Below are 14,414 nucleotides of genomic sequence, written 5' to 3'. Positions count from 1 at the left end.
CAGACCATAGAGATAAAGCTCCATTTATTTATAATCCAGAGTCAGACCCTCCATAAACTCTTAATTTATTAAGGAAGTTTACAAGGAACAGAATTTATACAAAGAAGATGTTTGAGAACCCTCCTCATCTCAGAAATGGTCTACTGGGGTCACATAGTGACACGTCGCTGTGACTTATTCTGCCATAAACACATTCAAAAAGAAAAAGAAAAGCTGTGTGACCCACATTCCCTCTTGACTCAAAACTGAAATCACTGTCTTCCTTCTCAGCTATATTTACAGTAAACAACCTCTCCTGTGCTAGATTTGATTGTGGCTTTGGACATTTTGATTCCACAGTTCACATCTACCACTGAGGAAAAGTGAGTGCATAAAACAGCTGAAGTTATGGATGCTTTATCTGTTATCAGGCCATTCTCTTTTGAAGCAAACCCTGTGGGGAGCTGTGGATTCACGCTTGCAACGGCCAGTCTAGTGAGTGACAGTTTCCACTGGGAGTGTAAAACCGTCTCTGTTCAGCCATCAAGGGGAACTTCTTGATGAGGACGATGCGTGCTGGTTGTCGTGGTGACAGGCCTCTCAGTGAGCCTGCGAGACGACGTTCTGACAGCGTGGGCACAGGCAGTCTGCAGATTTCGCAGTGTAGCGGCGACACCGTGGGCAACGGGCAGCAGAGGTGGGTGCCACAGCTATACTGTAGCCACTGTCCTCACGGATAACACCACCTAACACACACAAACACAAACTGATTTCTACAAACTCATAAATACCTTACGACAGACCATTTATGTATTTAGTTTAGCCTGGATTTGTTGTGCAATATATGGTCATCTTTGCTGAACTTGTATGGGATTAAACAACTTAATGCAGAATTTAACAAAGCTTAACAAAAGAGAGACTTGTCAGGCTTTGAAAACTGGCATAAACAGCAGTTTGCTAACAGCAGATGTCCACTGTAAGACAGGCGTATTAACGATATAACGGCTCCCTTTTCCTCACCTTCCAGGTTGATGAGGAAGCTGCCGTGGTTCACCAGGGCATCTGGGTGCAGGTCACGAGGCAGTGCGCTCACCAGGCTGACCTGAGCTGCCATCATCAGCTCAGCCAGCTGGGAGGTGGTGGAGGTGGGCTCCTCCTGGAGAGACTGAAAGAGAAGAGGTAGACAGTCCCATTGCTGCCGATGCTGCCACCTAACATGACCTGATGGATCCCTAACCCTGGTCCCTGTAGAGTTGTGGGGTTTGCTTACAACCCTGACAGCTTCTATACCTGCGAAGTGTCCTGCAGAGCATTAAAGTCAGTTTATTTTCAAACGTTTTCACTGGTGCCTAAAATGTGTCGCTCTGGTCAAATTTGGTATGTTTTTCTTGACAATGAATTCTTTATGAAACACTCATTAATATTATGACAGGAGAATAATATGGGGAAACGTTTTGGGAAACACTGAATATAGTATATTTACAGAAATATACAAAATGTATATTTACAAGTTAACGTACTGAATCTATAAATACCGGATGATGATTTGTTGTGTGCAGGTTTCTTAACTAAAGTATAAAAATGAGATTCTTTTTAATAGAATCCCAGGGTGTTAACTGTGTAACCGTGATGTATCACTACTTTAGAAGAAGATCATTACATCAGCAACATATTAACTTGGAAGACATTTTTAACACATTTACAAGCATTTATATATTTTCCTCATCGTTTCTATCATCTTATTCAACTCTGGAACTTATTATACATATGTGTTCACATTTGGTCATTTTAAAAAGAAACATCCACCACCTTCGTTTGCATTTAATCATTCAACTTACCTCCATGAGCTCAAACAGAAGGCCAGGTTCGATGGCAACAGTGAGGTCATACTGGGCTGCATTTTTGCCTGGAATTGAAGACAGGAAGGAGTCCCTGATTGCACAAGCCCCTTCCACAGCCTCCTCCAATCCTGGTTGCCGCCACACAGAGCTACTTTTGATCCATCCACTTTTGAACAGCGTCTCCCCTTCTGTAGACAGTTTGGGAATTCTCTTGTTAGAAAGCAACCATGTAATACGCATGCAGATTGTGTTGTTGCAAAGCTAAGTGGAGCAGCTACACAAACCAACAGACACCTACTGTCATGTCCTGGTGCATGGAGGTAGACTTCTTCAGCTAGATGTGGCAGCATGGGAGCGATGGATCGGGTCACGCCGTCCAGAATCTCTTCTAAAGCAGTCTGACATGATCTTCTACCCAACGAGTCCTCAGGATCACAGTACAACCTGTTTGAAGGGCACGTCAGTGTGAGATGGAGGCAAGCAGGGTAAATCCAAAACTTTAAATATGTTGTTATCATGCTGCAGAGAAGCTGCACCTGTCCTTGATGATGCTGAAGTAAAAACTGGAGAGGTCTCTGTTGATGAAGGCCTGGAGGACACGGATGGCCCTGCCGCTATCAAACTCACTGTAGGCGTCCGTAACCTGCACACAGACCCTGGTTTCAGTCAGCAGAAGGAAAGGTTTGAACATGTGATGAGAGTCCACCTTCAACACACCTTCATGCTGTACTCGCGGAGCAGGTGCAGCATGTACTGATCAATGTAGTGCATCTGTTTGGGGTCCACAGCTTGAACACGTGGGTCGAAGCCCTGCAGGTTGCCGAGCAGGAACCTGAGAGTGTTCCTCAACTGGAAGATAAAGACAGGAAAGCATGTGATCAGGCAGGGAATGACATGCAGTTGGGTACCCAACACACGGCAGCTTTGTCCAGTCGGTTTCAGTACCTTGTTGATGCTGTCTTGGGCTGAGTTGAGGGCATTGGACCCGATTTGGATTTCAGAGAAGATGTTTGATTCTGCCACCCACCAACGAAGCACATCTGCCCCGTACGCTGGTGCATCCTGACAAAGATAAGACACGAGAGAAAGTTTGAGCTTTATTTGTTATATAAAATGACTGAAGAACCACAAGCAGGCAGAAATCTCAGAAATAAGAATATAAAAAGGAACATAAAATAATCATTTTAATTGTCATCTAAAGTGTCCTTAGAAAAAAATTGAGGAAACTGCACAAAGGGAGGACAAAAGAAGAAGTGTCTATAGTGACTATAAAGTAGCAAAAATATCAAAAGAATCCAGCAAAGATCTGACACAAGACCTGAGAGATGCATCTGGACCTTCAGTTCATCCATCTATGGATTGTATGTATTTATTCTTTGGCTGTAAATTACAGTTTTCATTTCAGTAACTTGTCATCTCAGTGCCTTTTAGGAGTAAAACTATCAAAATCACCGCAGACTTTCTCCAAAGCCTCCTCTCAGCTTCTCTCTTCTGCTCTCACCTTTCCTCCGTTGATCACTTCATCAGGATCCACAACATTTCCCAGAGACTTGGACATCTTTTCCCCCTTCTCACTGACTGCAAAGCCATGGACCACCAGAGACCTGAAACACATTACACTGATTTGGCAGACGCTTTTGTCTGGAGAAATAAGGTCAAATGACAAAAGAAGAAGAGCTAAACATTATCAAAACTAATGTGCAGCAAATTAATGAATGGTCAGCATCAGCTCAGTGTCAATCATCACAGACCACAGGAAGTAGATGGGACACTCACTTGTAAGGTGCCTTGTTCCTGACGGCTACACTGGTGAGTAGTGATGACTGAAACCAGCCTCCAAGCTGGTCCTTTCCTTCCACATATGCATCTGCTCTGGAGTCTGACTCTGCAGGGGGGGTAGAGGAGATGGTGAGTAAACATTCAGTGACATGAGAAAGGAGGCGAACAAAAGGTTAGTGTGTGTCCCAGTAGAAAGATGTGCCTGGAAGAAGACAAGAGACACCAGCTACTGTTAGTCTGAAAAACAACGCCTGAAGACGACCGAGTCTCGACAGCACAGAAAAGCTTTGTAACCACTGCCATTCAGGAGGGTTAGAAACTCCCCACAGACAGCTGTCTGACTGTCACACATCTCCAGCCTTTATCAATCCACAGAGAAAAGAGACAGAGAAAAAAGCAGAGTCTGGGCCAATCCATAATAAGAAAGTGTTTTCCAAAAGGAGCTGCTCTGCGTCAATCCTGCATGCAAAGGCGAGAAAGAGGCAAACAGAAGGCAAAGAGGCTCATGCTGGACACCGAGGAGAGACTTTTTAATGTCCTGCTTCAATGTTTGGCAACAGTGTTTCAAGGCAAAAAGAAGGAAGCAATGGAATTAACAGTCTGAGTGTCGCCCCCTGCAGGTGAATGTTCCAACAACCTGTGACCAGAGGTTTGCGTAGTGCAGTTGGAAGCCAGCTGAGACGTGACTCAGGCTCCTCAGAGTCTCCCTCGATCTCTTCTGGAAGTTACAGCACATCAAGACACAGACAGTGATGAAACAAGTCAAACTGTGATTGTGGAAAATTTGAAAATCTTTTTCCAGAAAAAGCACAACTATGCAACATGAACATTAGAACTTTAACAAAGCCTACATGACAGATACCACAAACCATTTCTCTAGCTAAAAATCAAAACATAAAACAGCAAATGTGGCATGAGCAAATGACATGGGAATTTCTACAGAGCTTACAAAACAAATGTGTCAAATGATGAAGTGGAAACAGGATGAGCTAAATCGAGCAATCAATCAGATAAAGCTGCACATCCTTTGAGCAGGAAGCTGATGCAAAGAAGTTGCATGAAAGAGTGCTGGAGGCAGTTCAGACCCGACCTAAAACCTGTCCTGGGTAATCCGATAACAAGTGGACAGAAATAAATACAGATGTGAATGCACTCGGGAAGCATTGAGGACACATTCAGTAGTCATCTGGGACACTGTCTTATACCAGTCATTTCAGTAACTTCATGAGAACAGTGCAGGGTTTATCATTCACAGAAAACCTGTTCGCTATCGTTTCTGCAGTGACAGTGAACGCAGCACCGGTGAGCTCCGGATCGGTTCTGTCAGACCTGAGTCACCTTGAGGCTCCTGTACCAGATTTTGTTGCCAGTTTAACCATCAAATCTTATCATAATACAGTGTTGATTCAATTCATTATTCTAATTCAATTAAATTCATTAACTAATAAGACTTTCTTGCAGCACTCCTCACATCTTGATTAGAGATACCTTGTTGCTTTTTGCTGTAATATTTTTTAAAGTCTTCACACATCTCCATGCAAAGAAGCTTCTCTTTTTATGAATGAAGTATCAGGCGATCAGTATGTTTTAGGCACAAAGCATCAAATGGCATGTAAAATCATCCATTGTGTGAGCGCTTTACAACCTTAATTTGGAAGCGAAGAAAACTCGTCCAACTACAAAAACTGTTGAGCATCTTTGATACTTTCTGAAGCAGTGTTCTAAAACTTGCTGACATAACACAACTATTATGTTTTTCTAGCTTTTAACCTTTATCCAAAGGGTCAAAAATTCTCCATGCAAAAGTCCAAAGATCATCAGAGTCATCATTTGCAAGACAAAGTAGAAGCTTTAAACTCAAGGTGTCTGCTGAGAGGGAATTTCCCCCCTCACTTTCATCAGGCCAGACTGTGTTGTTAGCAGTTACGGTCACTGCTCTACCTCACTGATGGAGTGTTGAAAACACCTTATCCAGGGTCCAAGGTATGCTGAGGCTGCCATTTCCTAATCCAGAACTGTAACCAGCCAACTGCTGATTTAGCTAATGACTCCTTACAAAGCGGCTTGCTTGTTGTGGTGGACTACATCAGGTATTGCAAAGTAGCTTTCTCTACAATCAATCTAATGACGGGAGACTTGATTAAAGACATTTAAAAGCTTGCATTCTGTGAGCTTCTCTGAAAACAACCTTGAGGATGTGAGCACCGAAGCCTTAAAGAGCAACATCAACACACCACTGTACAATATCAGAGTATTGACTTTAATAATGGAAACTGGAACATACAAAACAGGAGACACATACTATGATAAAAACTTATCTTTTTCTGCTTGAGAACATATATTTGGTGTTTTTGTCACTCTTAATTAAAAGAAATACCTAAAACACTCTGTGCAGGGTACTGTTACATCACAGTAGAAGCTCAGAGTGGAGTCATCCGGCCTGGTCATCTTTATCTCTTTCCACAACTTCAGAACGATGCCTCATTCTTTATATCAACCGAAAAATTGGGAAGTCAGAACTTTTTGTTTTTCATTAACAACAAAATTCTCACCAGTTATGGAGTTACGTAGCTAACTGCACCCCCTACAACCAGCTGCTATAAACAGAGCTGTGAAGGCATGGTTGAGAAGGGAGCTGTTGTACTCCCTTCTCTGTGGCATTTTGACCAAACCTTGCCACAGACATTCTTTTAAGACCTCAGGATATAGTGTCCACTTGTGCACAAAAAAAAATCTCACAAATGCAGCTTCCTACAAAATAACACGTAGACACGCTGACCCTGGACTCCATCATGATGTTGCAATGACCAGTCATTCAAAAGCTGAAACGTGGTTTATGATGTGAAGCACCCTAAATCCTTAACAATAATTACTCAGTCATTACTACGTTACTGTGACTGAATGAGTGCTTTATTCTCATGTAACAGAAGACAAACATCTTCTGACTGAGCTTCCGTTTTGATTTCAACAAGCTGTAATAGTTTTGTGTCTGTATGAAATATGACATAATGCCTCTGAGGTACTTCTTGCTACAGTAGAAGTCTCCAGAGCCACAGTTTATCATGATAAGATGCACACAGACGCTCAAGGCACAGTAAGTTTATTTACCCGCCAAGCTGTTGCATCTGTCTGTAGGAATTTCAGAACTGCAGACGTACCTTCAAGTACAGCTGCCCATGATGTTCCACTGTCAAACCAGATGTCCAGGACGTCCTCTCCACGAACATAGTCACTCACTGGACCTGCTTTACTCTGGAATAAAAAAAAAAGTCACATGAGAACGGTTCTTAACCTAACTGCTTAAAGCCACACTAAGCAGCTGCTGGCTGGGCATTTCATTTCATGGACATTGAAGAGTAGAACTAAGGTTCAGCCTGACTCATATTCGCACTGCTGAGCATAACAAGATGTTTTGAAAGCTCTGACCTTTGCGGAGCAGAGCTAAAAAGTACAACCCAGCAAATGCTACTGTAGCCTTGTTAGGTAGTACCAACTGCTCCACAAAGCACAGTTTATTTTGCACGCAGTCCTCAATATCCCCATGAGATGAGATGAGATGATCAGAACAACCAGCCTCAGAAACTTCGAATAGAGCTGACATCTATGCTTCCCAGAGTTCAAACAGCTGACACATCAAATGTTCGGGAACACAAGATTCTGCTGCAATATCTGCCTTGAGATTTTTTCAGTACCAATGAGTCGGAAAACCCTGTAGGCTCTGTTAGAGCATTGTATCCAGTGATATAATTCTAGTGGGACAGCCCAGCACAAATGATAATACCGGGTCTGAACAGCCTCGAATTCAGACTAACCGAAATGTACTCACCTTCTTAATCACCTCTGGTGGCAGCAAAGTCTCAATGGGAAGCTCCCACCAACAGTCACTGCCCTTTTCTTTGAAGAGCTTTGCTATGTGGGAAACTGTATATCTGCAGACAACAGACACACGGTCACTGTATAAAGTTTGTCTGTTACAGCTCGATTAAAAAAAAAAAAAAGAAAAGGGAACGTGTGTGGATTGGTGGCTTTGGGTCCAAACGTGGAGTCAGCTCACTTGTTGATGAGAGGCTCTCCAGTATCTTTGTGGTAGAAGACTGGGATCGGGACCCCCCAGGTTCGCTGTCTGGAGATGCACCAGTAGGTCCGTCTGTCCAGCATGGCCAGCAGGCTGCCCCGCACTGATTCAGGCAAAATACGGACCTTCTGCAGCGCTTCCTGCAGACACACACACGTATATACACTCCATTGCCCCTTGCAGATGAACCATGAATACAAAGTATCACTGAGATTTAACCCACCCTTTCTGTGCATCACAGACAAACTACAGCAGCAAGTCAGGTTTACCTTGGCTTTGTCTTTGAGTGATGCCGTGTTGATGAACCACTGTTTGCTTGGCCGGATGACAACAGGCTTCTTTGTTCGCCAGTCGTATGGGTAGCTGTGGACACACTGCTCTTCTAGCACCAGAGCCCCGCACTCCTTCAGCATGGAAATCACTGCCATGGGCAGCAAAGTGGGATCCACAAAAATATACATGAAGGAGAGAATAAAAACAGACACAGATATAGCACAAACCCACAGCCAGTGGTCCATGAGGGTTAATGTTTGATAATCTACCTTTGTCAGTGCCTTCTGTCATCACAGACAGGTTCTGTAGCTCGGGTCCGGCCAACTCCGTGAACTTGCCATCTTCATCCACCATGCACTCCTTTAGCCAAAGAAAAACACACATACCATCATCTTGACTTGTTCTTTGCGTTTTTGAATTATATGGCCTTAAAAGATTTTTAATGACACAAAAGAGTTTCACCTATTGGAACAAACTAACTCCAACATGGAGCAGCAAAAGGGACAAGAGAGAGAGCAAACCAACGATCTGACTGATGATGAGCCTGCAGCGCAAAATTTACAAAAGCCACACTCGTGGCCCACTAATTCAGTAGCTTGCTGGTGTGGGTCTGCTTTGCATGTGTCACAAACCCTGCTTTGGGGCTTAAAAAGGCACTGTATTAATTACTGAGGTGTAGTGGAAGGATAAAGGCTGAAAGCTGTGCACACATGGCCTCATTATGCATTTATGTTCACCTTTCAGAGCAGAAAATATGGGGAGGTAAATAACCAAACGAGTCACAAAGAGCTACTTATTAAGGTTTGTTAATTGAGGTTTCTGTGTGGAGTTTGCATGTTCTCCCCGTGTATGCGTGGGTTCTCTGGGTACTCCGGCTTCCTCCCACCACCTAAAAACATGCATGTTAGGTTAAACTGGCATCTCTAAATTGTCCCTAGGAGTGAGTGTGCATGGTTGTTTGTCTCATTTGTCTCTGTGTGGCCCTGTGATGGACTGGTCACCTGTCCAGGGTGTACCCCGCCTCTCGCCCAATGACAGCTCAGATAGCCCCTAATAATAAGCGGGTATAGAAAATGGATGGATGGAAATAACATTAAAACTTAACTGACTGAAAGAAATCTAATCGAAGTTAAGTTAGTCTTTAATTATCTCAAACCAGTAGGAGTCATGCAAAGCCTGCTTCATGAAAACTTTCTGCAGTTTTATTCTTCCTGTTTGTTTGTGTGTTTTGTTTTAGTGGATGCACTGCAACTTGTGTAGCTGGGATGTTGCTGTCCTCAGATTCACCTATGCTGTCCCTGAGTGCAGAGGATCATAGCATTACTAAACGGCTAGGACGCACATCGGTAAGTTTATATTAAATTTTATTTTCTTTTGTGTTGTAATAGCTGTTTAAGATATCCAGGGTAGACAGCAGGCTGCAGTGATAGCTGGCTGTTAAATTAGTACAAATGAGTTTCCTTGTCATTGTTATTAGGTAACCGATGACTCTTCCTCACTCGTGCGCTGTCCAATCCTGAACCATGAAAAAAAAAATAAAAACGCTCCGGCATTCCTTACTGTTGAACACGTCAGGAACGTATGTGTTGAAGCTGCAGTAAACGACTCTGCAGGCACCATATTAAAAAAAAGCAGCTTTTCTTGATTCCTGACAGGTTTGCTTTTTAAAGACCAGAACATACCACTGACAGTTTAAACTGTGAAGCCACACTGTAATCGTCCATGCCATGAGCTGGCGCTGTGTGGACCAATCCTGTTCCTTTTCCCATGGTCACATGATTGGCCGGCAATAACGGGACTTGCTTGTCGGGAATTGTGGGATGTTTACAGATCCCGCCTTCAAGTTGGGAACCTTTGGAGAAGAAGAGAAAAATGTGTCCATTCCTGATATGAAGTATTTGAGCAGTGCAGTAATTGATCAGTTATTTGATACATTTTATATAACCATATAAAAGTATATTACTGGCCCTACACGCACTTTTAAAACAGAGATTAATTAACTGGGCGACGATCCCACAATGAAAAACATGTTTTTAAAAGCTCTCTGATGCTTTTTGTTTCTCTAAATCTGTTAATTCAGATCTAATGATCTGAGGGTCACCTGTGAAGGAGCCCACACTCTGCAGCTCGGTGCCCAGCAGTGCTGCCAGGCTGGCTGTGCGCTCAGTCACTACCAACAGCAGCTGAGAATCGTCTGCCCTCTTTACCAGAGAGTACCTGCAAAGCAGAAACAGGCCAGTTACTGTCAGGAAAATCCCCACATACTGCAATGGTACCACAAGTTAATCATTATTCATGAGTCCAGGTGCATCTTGTCCTGTAATATTACTATATTCAGCCTTAGTCTGACTAAAGCTAAGGAATGTAAATAACAAGAGAAATTACACCGTAACTGTTTGTTTTAAATGTTCAATTTAAGCTGTCTGAAAGCAGAGAGCTTAACAAATTAACTATGATCTTATTTCATCAGTTTGTGGTTCAGGTTCTTACTGGGCGTTTGGCATGTAGCACACAGCCTGATTAGCAGGAATGGTCCACGGTTGGGTGGTCCACACCAACACAGAGACACTGTCCAGACCTACTGAGGCACACATGCACCCACACGCAGTCAGGTGAATCACCACTGGGACAGATTTAAATCATTTCAAGAAGTTTTTAACCACCTGAATGTGTGCGTTTGAATTACCTTCTTCTGAGGCGATCTTTGGCGGCAGCTTGATTAGAGGGAACGTGGCATAAATGGCTCTGCTCACATGTTCAGGGTTGTACTCCAACTCTGCCTCTGCCAGGGCTGTTCTGTAAGGGCACAAAGACTGGATGTAGCTTTAAAAGAACACGTTAAAGATGGGCCGGCGTGTCAATGCGGTACCTGGATGAAGGTGACCAGAAGACAGGCTTGTAGTCCTGGTAAATGAGCCCCTGCAAAGCAACACAGAAGGATAACAATTGTGAAACCTTAAATCATCTTCGTTTCAGTCCCTCTCTGTTGTTGTTACAGTATCACCAGCTTGTTTTACACTAACTATTAATATTACTATTGATTTTATTGAAATGCCAATTTAGCATCAAGAAATCTTGAAGAGCACATCTCTGCCCACCTTGCTGTGCATCTCCTGAAAGACTTTCAGCTGAGCTGCCTCAAAGGTCCCATCAAATGTGTAGTAGCACTGCTCCCAGTCAGCCATCACCCCCCAGCGTTGGAATGCAGCCTTCTGCCGACCTATTGCCTTTTCTGCAAACTCCCGCGCTAGTTAAGATAAAAACAAGACATTATAGCAACAACAAATCCACGCACTAATCAGGCAACCATTCGTACATCCTCACCTTTCTGTCTAATCTGCATCGGACTGAGGCCAGTGGTGCCCAGTTCTCCCAGAGCCTTCAGCTCGATGGGCAGGCCGTGGCAGTCCCAGCCTGGGATGTAGTGGACCTGCCGCCCCCTTAGCAGCTCAAAACGGTTACGAATATCTTTCAGGATCTGAAATGAATCATTACTTTGTTACCTTGAGCTTTTATAACATCTAAAAGTTCAAACGTGTGGCACGATTAAAAACTGAATAAATAAATGAATAATAAATTACCTTATTGAGTGCATGTCCAACATGTGGGTCTCCATTGGCATATGGGGGTCCATCATGAAGGCAAAACTCTTTTTTGGCCTTCCTCTGTCTCTGCCATGAATATAAATCTGCAAACCCACTCTCCTGCAGAATCAGTGAGCACGATGACAGAAAACCAGCATTAACAGGGAGGTTATAGTCACGCTAGAAAGAAAACGAACCCCTCTTTCCTTTCTAAGATTGGACAAACTATTTTAAAAAATCCTGCGGCCTTTACGTGGGAAATACACACTCAGATAAAAATACACGACCTCTTACATTGTATCATTTTCTATTTAACAACGACTGAGTCAAAATGCAGAGTCAGTGTGCACTCTTCTTAACAATGTTGCTTCTAACGTGCTGCTGTGCATTATGACCAAACATCTCCACTTTGGTCTGGTCTGTCCACAGGACATTGTTCCAGAAGTCTTGTGGTTTGTTTAGGTGCAACTTTGCAAACCTAAGCTGTGCTAAGCTGGTATTTTTATAGAGAAGAGGCTTTCTCCAGCAACCCTTCCAAACAAGCCATACATGTTCTGTCTTTTTCTTATTGTACTGTCATGAACTTTAACATTTAACATGCTAACTGAGGCCTGTAGAGTCTGAGATGTAGCTCTTGGGTTTTCGCAGTTTCTCCAAGCATTGGGTTGAACTTGCCGGGACGTCCACTCCTGGGAAGATTGACAGCTGTCTTGAACGTTTTCCACTTGTTGAAAAATATTTCTCTTTGTAGAATGATGGACTCCAAATAGTTTGGAAATTACCTTATAACCGTTCTTAGATTGACAGCAGCAACAATTGCTTCTCTAAGATCATTGCTGATGTCTTTCCTCCTTGGTATTGTGTTAACACACAGCTACTTCTGTATTTGACTTAGGTTTTGGTACTGACATGGCATGCTGTAATATGCCATGTCAGTACCAAAAACGCACATTTTGTTGGGTAACTAACGACTGATTCATTAGAAAATGTATGAAATATTAATCTAAGGGCAACAAAGTGTGTGTTCAGTCATGAAAACACGAAGTAGGATAAACTTGACAGTGTTGATGAAGCCTCCATTTATCGACCCACCTGCTGTATTTGGAGTTCTCGGTCCAGAAGTTTCTGTCCGGTCAGTTTCATGGGAAACTCGGTCCGGGGAAGGAGCACCGTGTCTCGGTACAGAGCTTTAGCGGAGCCAGCCTCCGCGGGCTGAGCGCTGCCCTCTCCTGAGCTGACACCACGACAGCGGCTGGAGCTGAAGGAGACAGCACGGTGGGCGAGGAGGCCGCCTCCCCGGTGTGACCTCTGTCCCCATCTCGCCAGCGTCGGGCTCACTGCTGATACCCGGAACAGCAGCATGGAGAGGCGACGTAGCTCCGTGGACAAAGCAAAGCACAAAAACAGAAAGTGGTGCCTTTATTTGTGCGTTGTTCCAGCGTGCTCGTCTTGTGTTGTCATATTCTGCCCTCCTGGTTGTGAAGCTGTTTCTTCCGGAACAAATTACAGAGAGGACAACTACGGAAAGCCAGTGGGGCCATGCCTGCTCCATTTTAGGCGTAGTTGGAAGATACTATTTATCTACCTTTCAGAAAACACTTTGTTAATATGTAGAAGAGTTAAATATGTTACCCAAATGGTGTGGTTGAAGGTTTGATAGAACAACACTAATTACAATTATTTTTATTATTTCAAAACTAAATATACAGTCAGGGTATCGTGATTTTTGTCACCTCTTAGTGGTTAAATGAGGTAAGACTAAAACATTATGAAAAGTCACGACCATGAATTGAACTGAGGATAGAAAATTACTTAATTCACCCTATAAGGACATTCAAAATAGGGGAATGGGCTAAACAAATAAAGAGAAACAAATGGAGTAATGTTATTCCTAAGAAAAACAAAAGACCTTTAAAGAGCAAAACTCAAATATCATCATTATTTTAATCACAACTAAGTTAATCACAGTACGTCAATATTTTTACTCAGACAGTATTTTTGCTCATTACTAAACTTTTCAGTATCAGTACTCGTGGTCATAGATGAGGATGTACAATAAAATCAGAAACACTGCTCTAAGGATGACTTGTTCAACAGATTTTAACACTGAGATTAAATTACTCGCTGGATTCTCACTTTATCAGTCATTTTCAGACGGCCCTGAATGCAGCATATGGTCGGCAGCAGGTGTCGTCTGTTAGCTGATGATGTCAGAGCTGGTATAAAAACGCAGAGCTGCATTATTTCACCACATTCGCTTCTTCATCCACTCCAAGAGGTCACCTGAGTCCTGCAGACACACGACCGGCAAGATGACCAAGCTGTGCATCGGGTTCCTCGCAGTTTTTCTTATTCTGGCTCTCCAGTTCACATCACAGGTGTGTTTAGCCTTTGATTCACTTTTATCCGTTTAACTTTTTTTCATAGTAAGGCATTGATCTTGTAGTTGTGGATTATTTTTGGTCAAAATGTTTTCAGATATCTGGGGGAAATTCCTTCAGTTTCTACTCTCTCTATTCCTGTTAGAATATATAGACTTTTGGGGGTTGTGGCTTTAACTGGTGCAGGTTTATTGACTTAACTGAAGTGACGTTTACCCAAGAAACATGTGCTAGAGGTATTCTCCAATATGTCCTAATTGTGGGCCACTCTAACGGTTTTTTTTTTTTTTTTTTTTTTTCGGCAGGTGGCCAGTGAGGGCGTTCAGTCTAACGGAACGGAGCCAAGCAGCAGCGCCTGCTGCATGAGTGCCGCCACCCTCACCCTGCTGATCCCCCTGGCTTCTGCAGCCTCTCTCCTCTTCGACTGGTCTCTGTAACTGGACTGGTGCTGTCGGCACAGCTGTAGTATGGATGCAACATTGGTCTGGGGGGGGGGTCTACC

The 14,414-nt window shown here is 43.3% G+C and overlaps 1 protein-coding gene across 2 annotated transcripts; it reads right to left on the bottom strand.

Annotated features, from left to right (window-relative positions):
* Window positions 1-7: 7 nt before the first annotated feature.
* Window positions 8-13,049, bottom strand: iars2 (isoleucyl-tRNA synthetase 2, mitochondrial). Of its 2 annotated transcripts, XM_072365619.1 has the most exons (24): window positions 12,624-13,049; window positions 11,529-11,651; window positions 11,272-11,425; window positions 11,046-11,194; window positions 10,817-10,866; window positions 10,634-10,743; window positions 10,438-10,525; window positions 10,049-10,164; window positions 9,630-9,799; window positions 8,217-8,307; window positions 7,944-8,095; window positions 7,654-7,814; window positions 7,426-7,528; window positions 6,758-6,851; window positions 4,237-4,317; window positions 3,597-3,705; window positions 3,322-3,424; window positions 2,766-2,882; window positions 2,538-2,669; window positions 2,357-2,463; window positions 2,119-2,264; window positions 1,818-2,008; window positions 1,000-1,144; window positions 8-725 (listed from the first exon to the last, which is right to left on the bottom strand). In XM_072365619.1, the coding sequence occupies exons 1-24, from the start codon at window positions 12,891-12,893 to the stop codon at window positions 580-582; spliced, it is 3,108 nt and encodes a 1,035-aa protein (XP_072221720.1). In that variant the 5' UTR covers window positions 12,894-13,049; the 3' UTR covers window positions 8-579. The 2 variants fall into 2 exon arrangements, with proteins under 2 accessions (XP_072221720.1, XP_072221721.1); XM_072365620.1 differs by lacking the exon at window positions 4,237-4,317 and having other exon boundaries at window positions 12,624-13,048.
* Between the last annotated feature and the right edge of the window lie 1,365 nt (window positions 13,050-14,414).

This window comes from Leuresthes tenuis, unplaced genomic scaffold (assembly GCF_036924035.1).
Source record: "Leuresthes tenuis unplaced genomic scaffold, fLeuTen1.0.hap1 SCAF_15, whole genome shotgun sequence".
Classification (NCBI taxonomy): Eukaryota; Metazoa; Chordata; class Actinopteri; order Atheriniformes; family Atherinopsidae; genus Leuresthes; species Leuresthes tenuis.
This window is presented reverse-complemented; position numbering and strand designations above follow the sequence as displayed.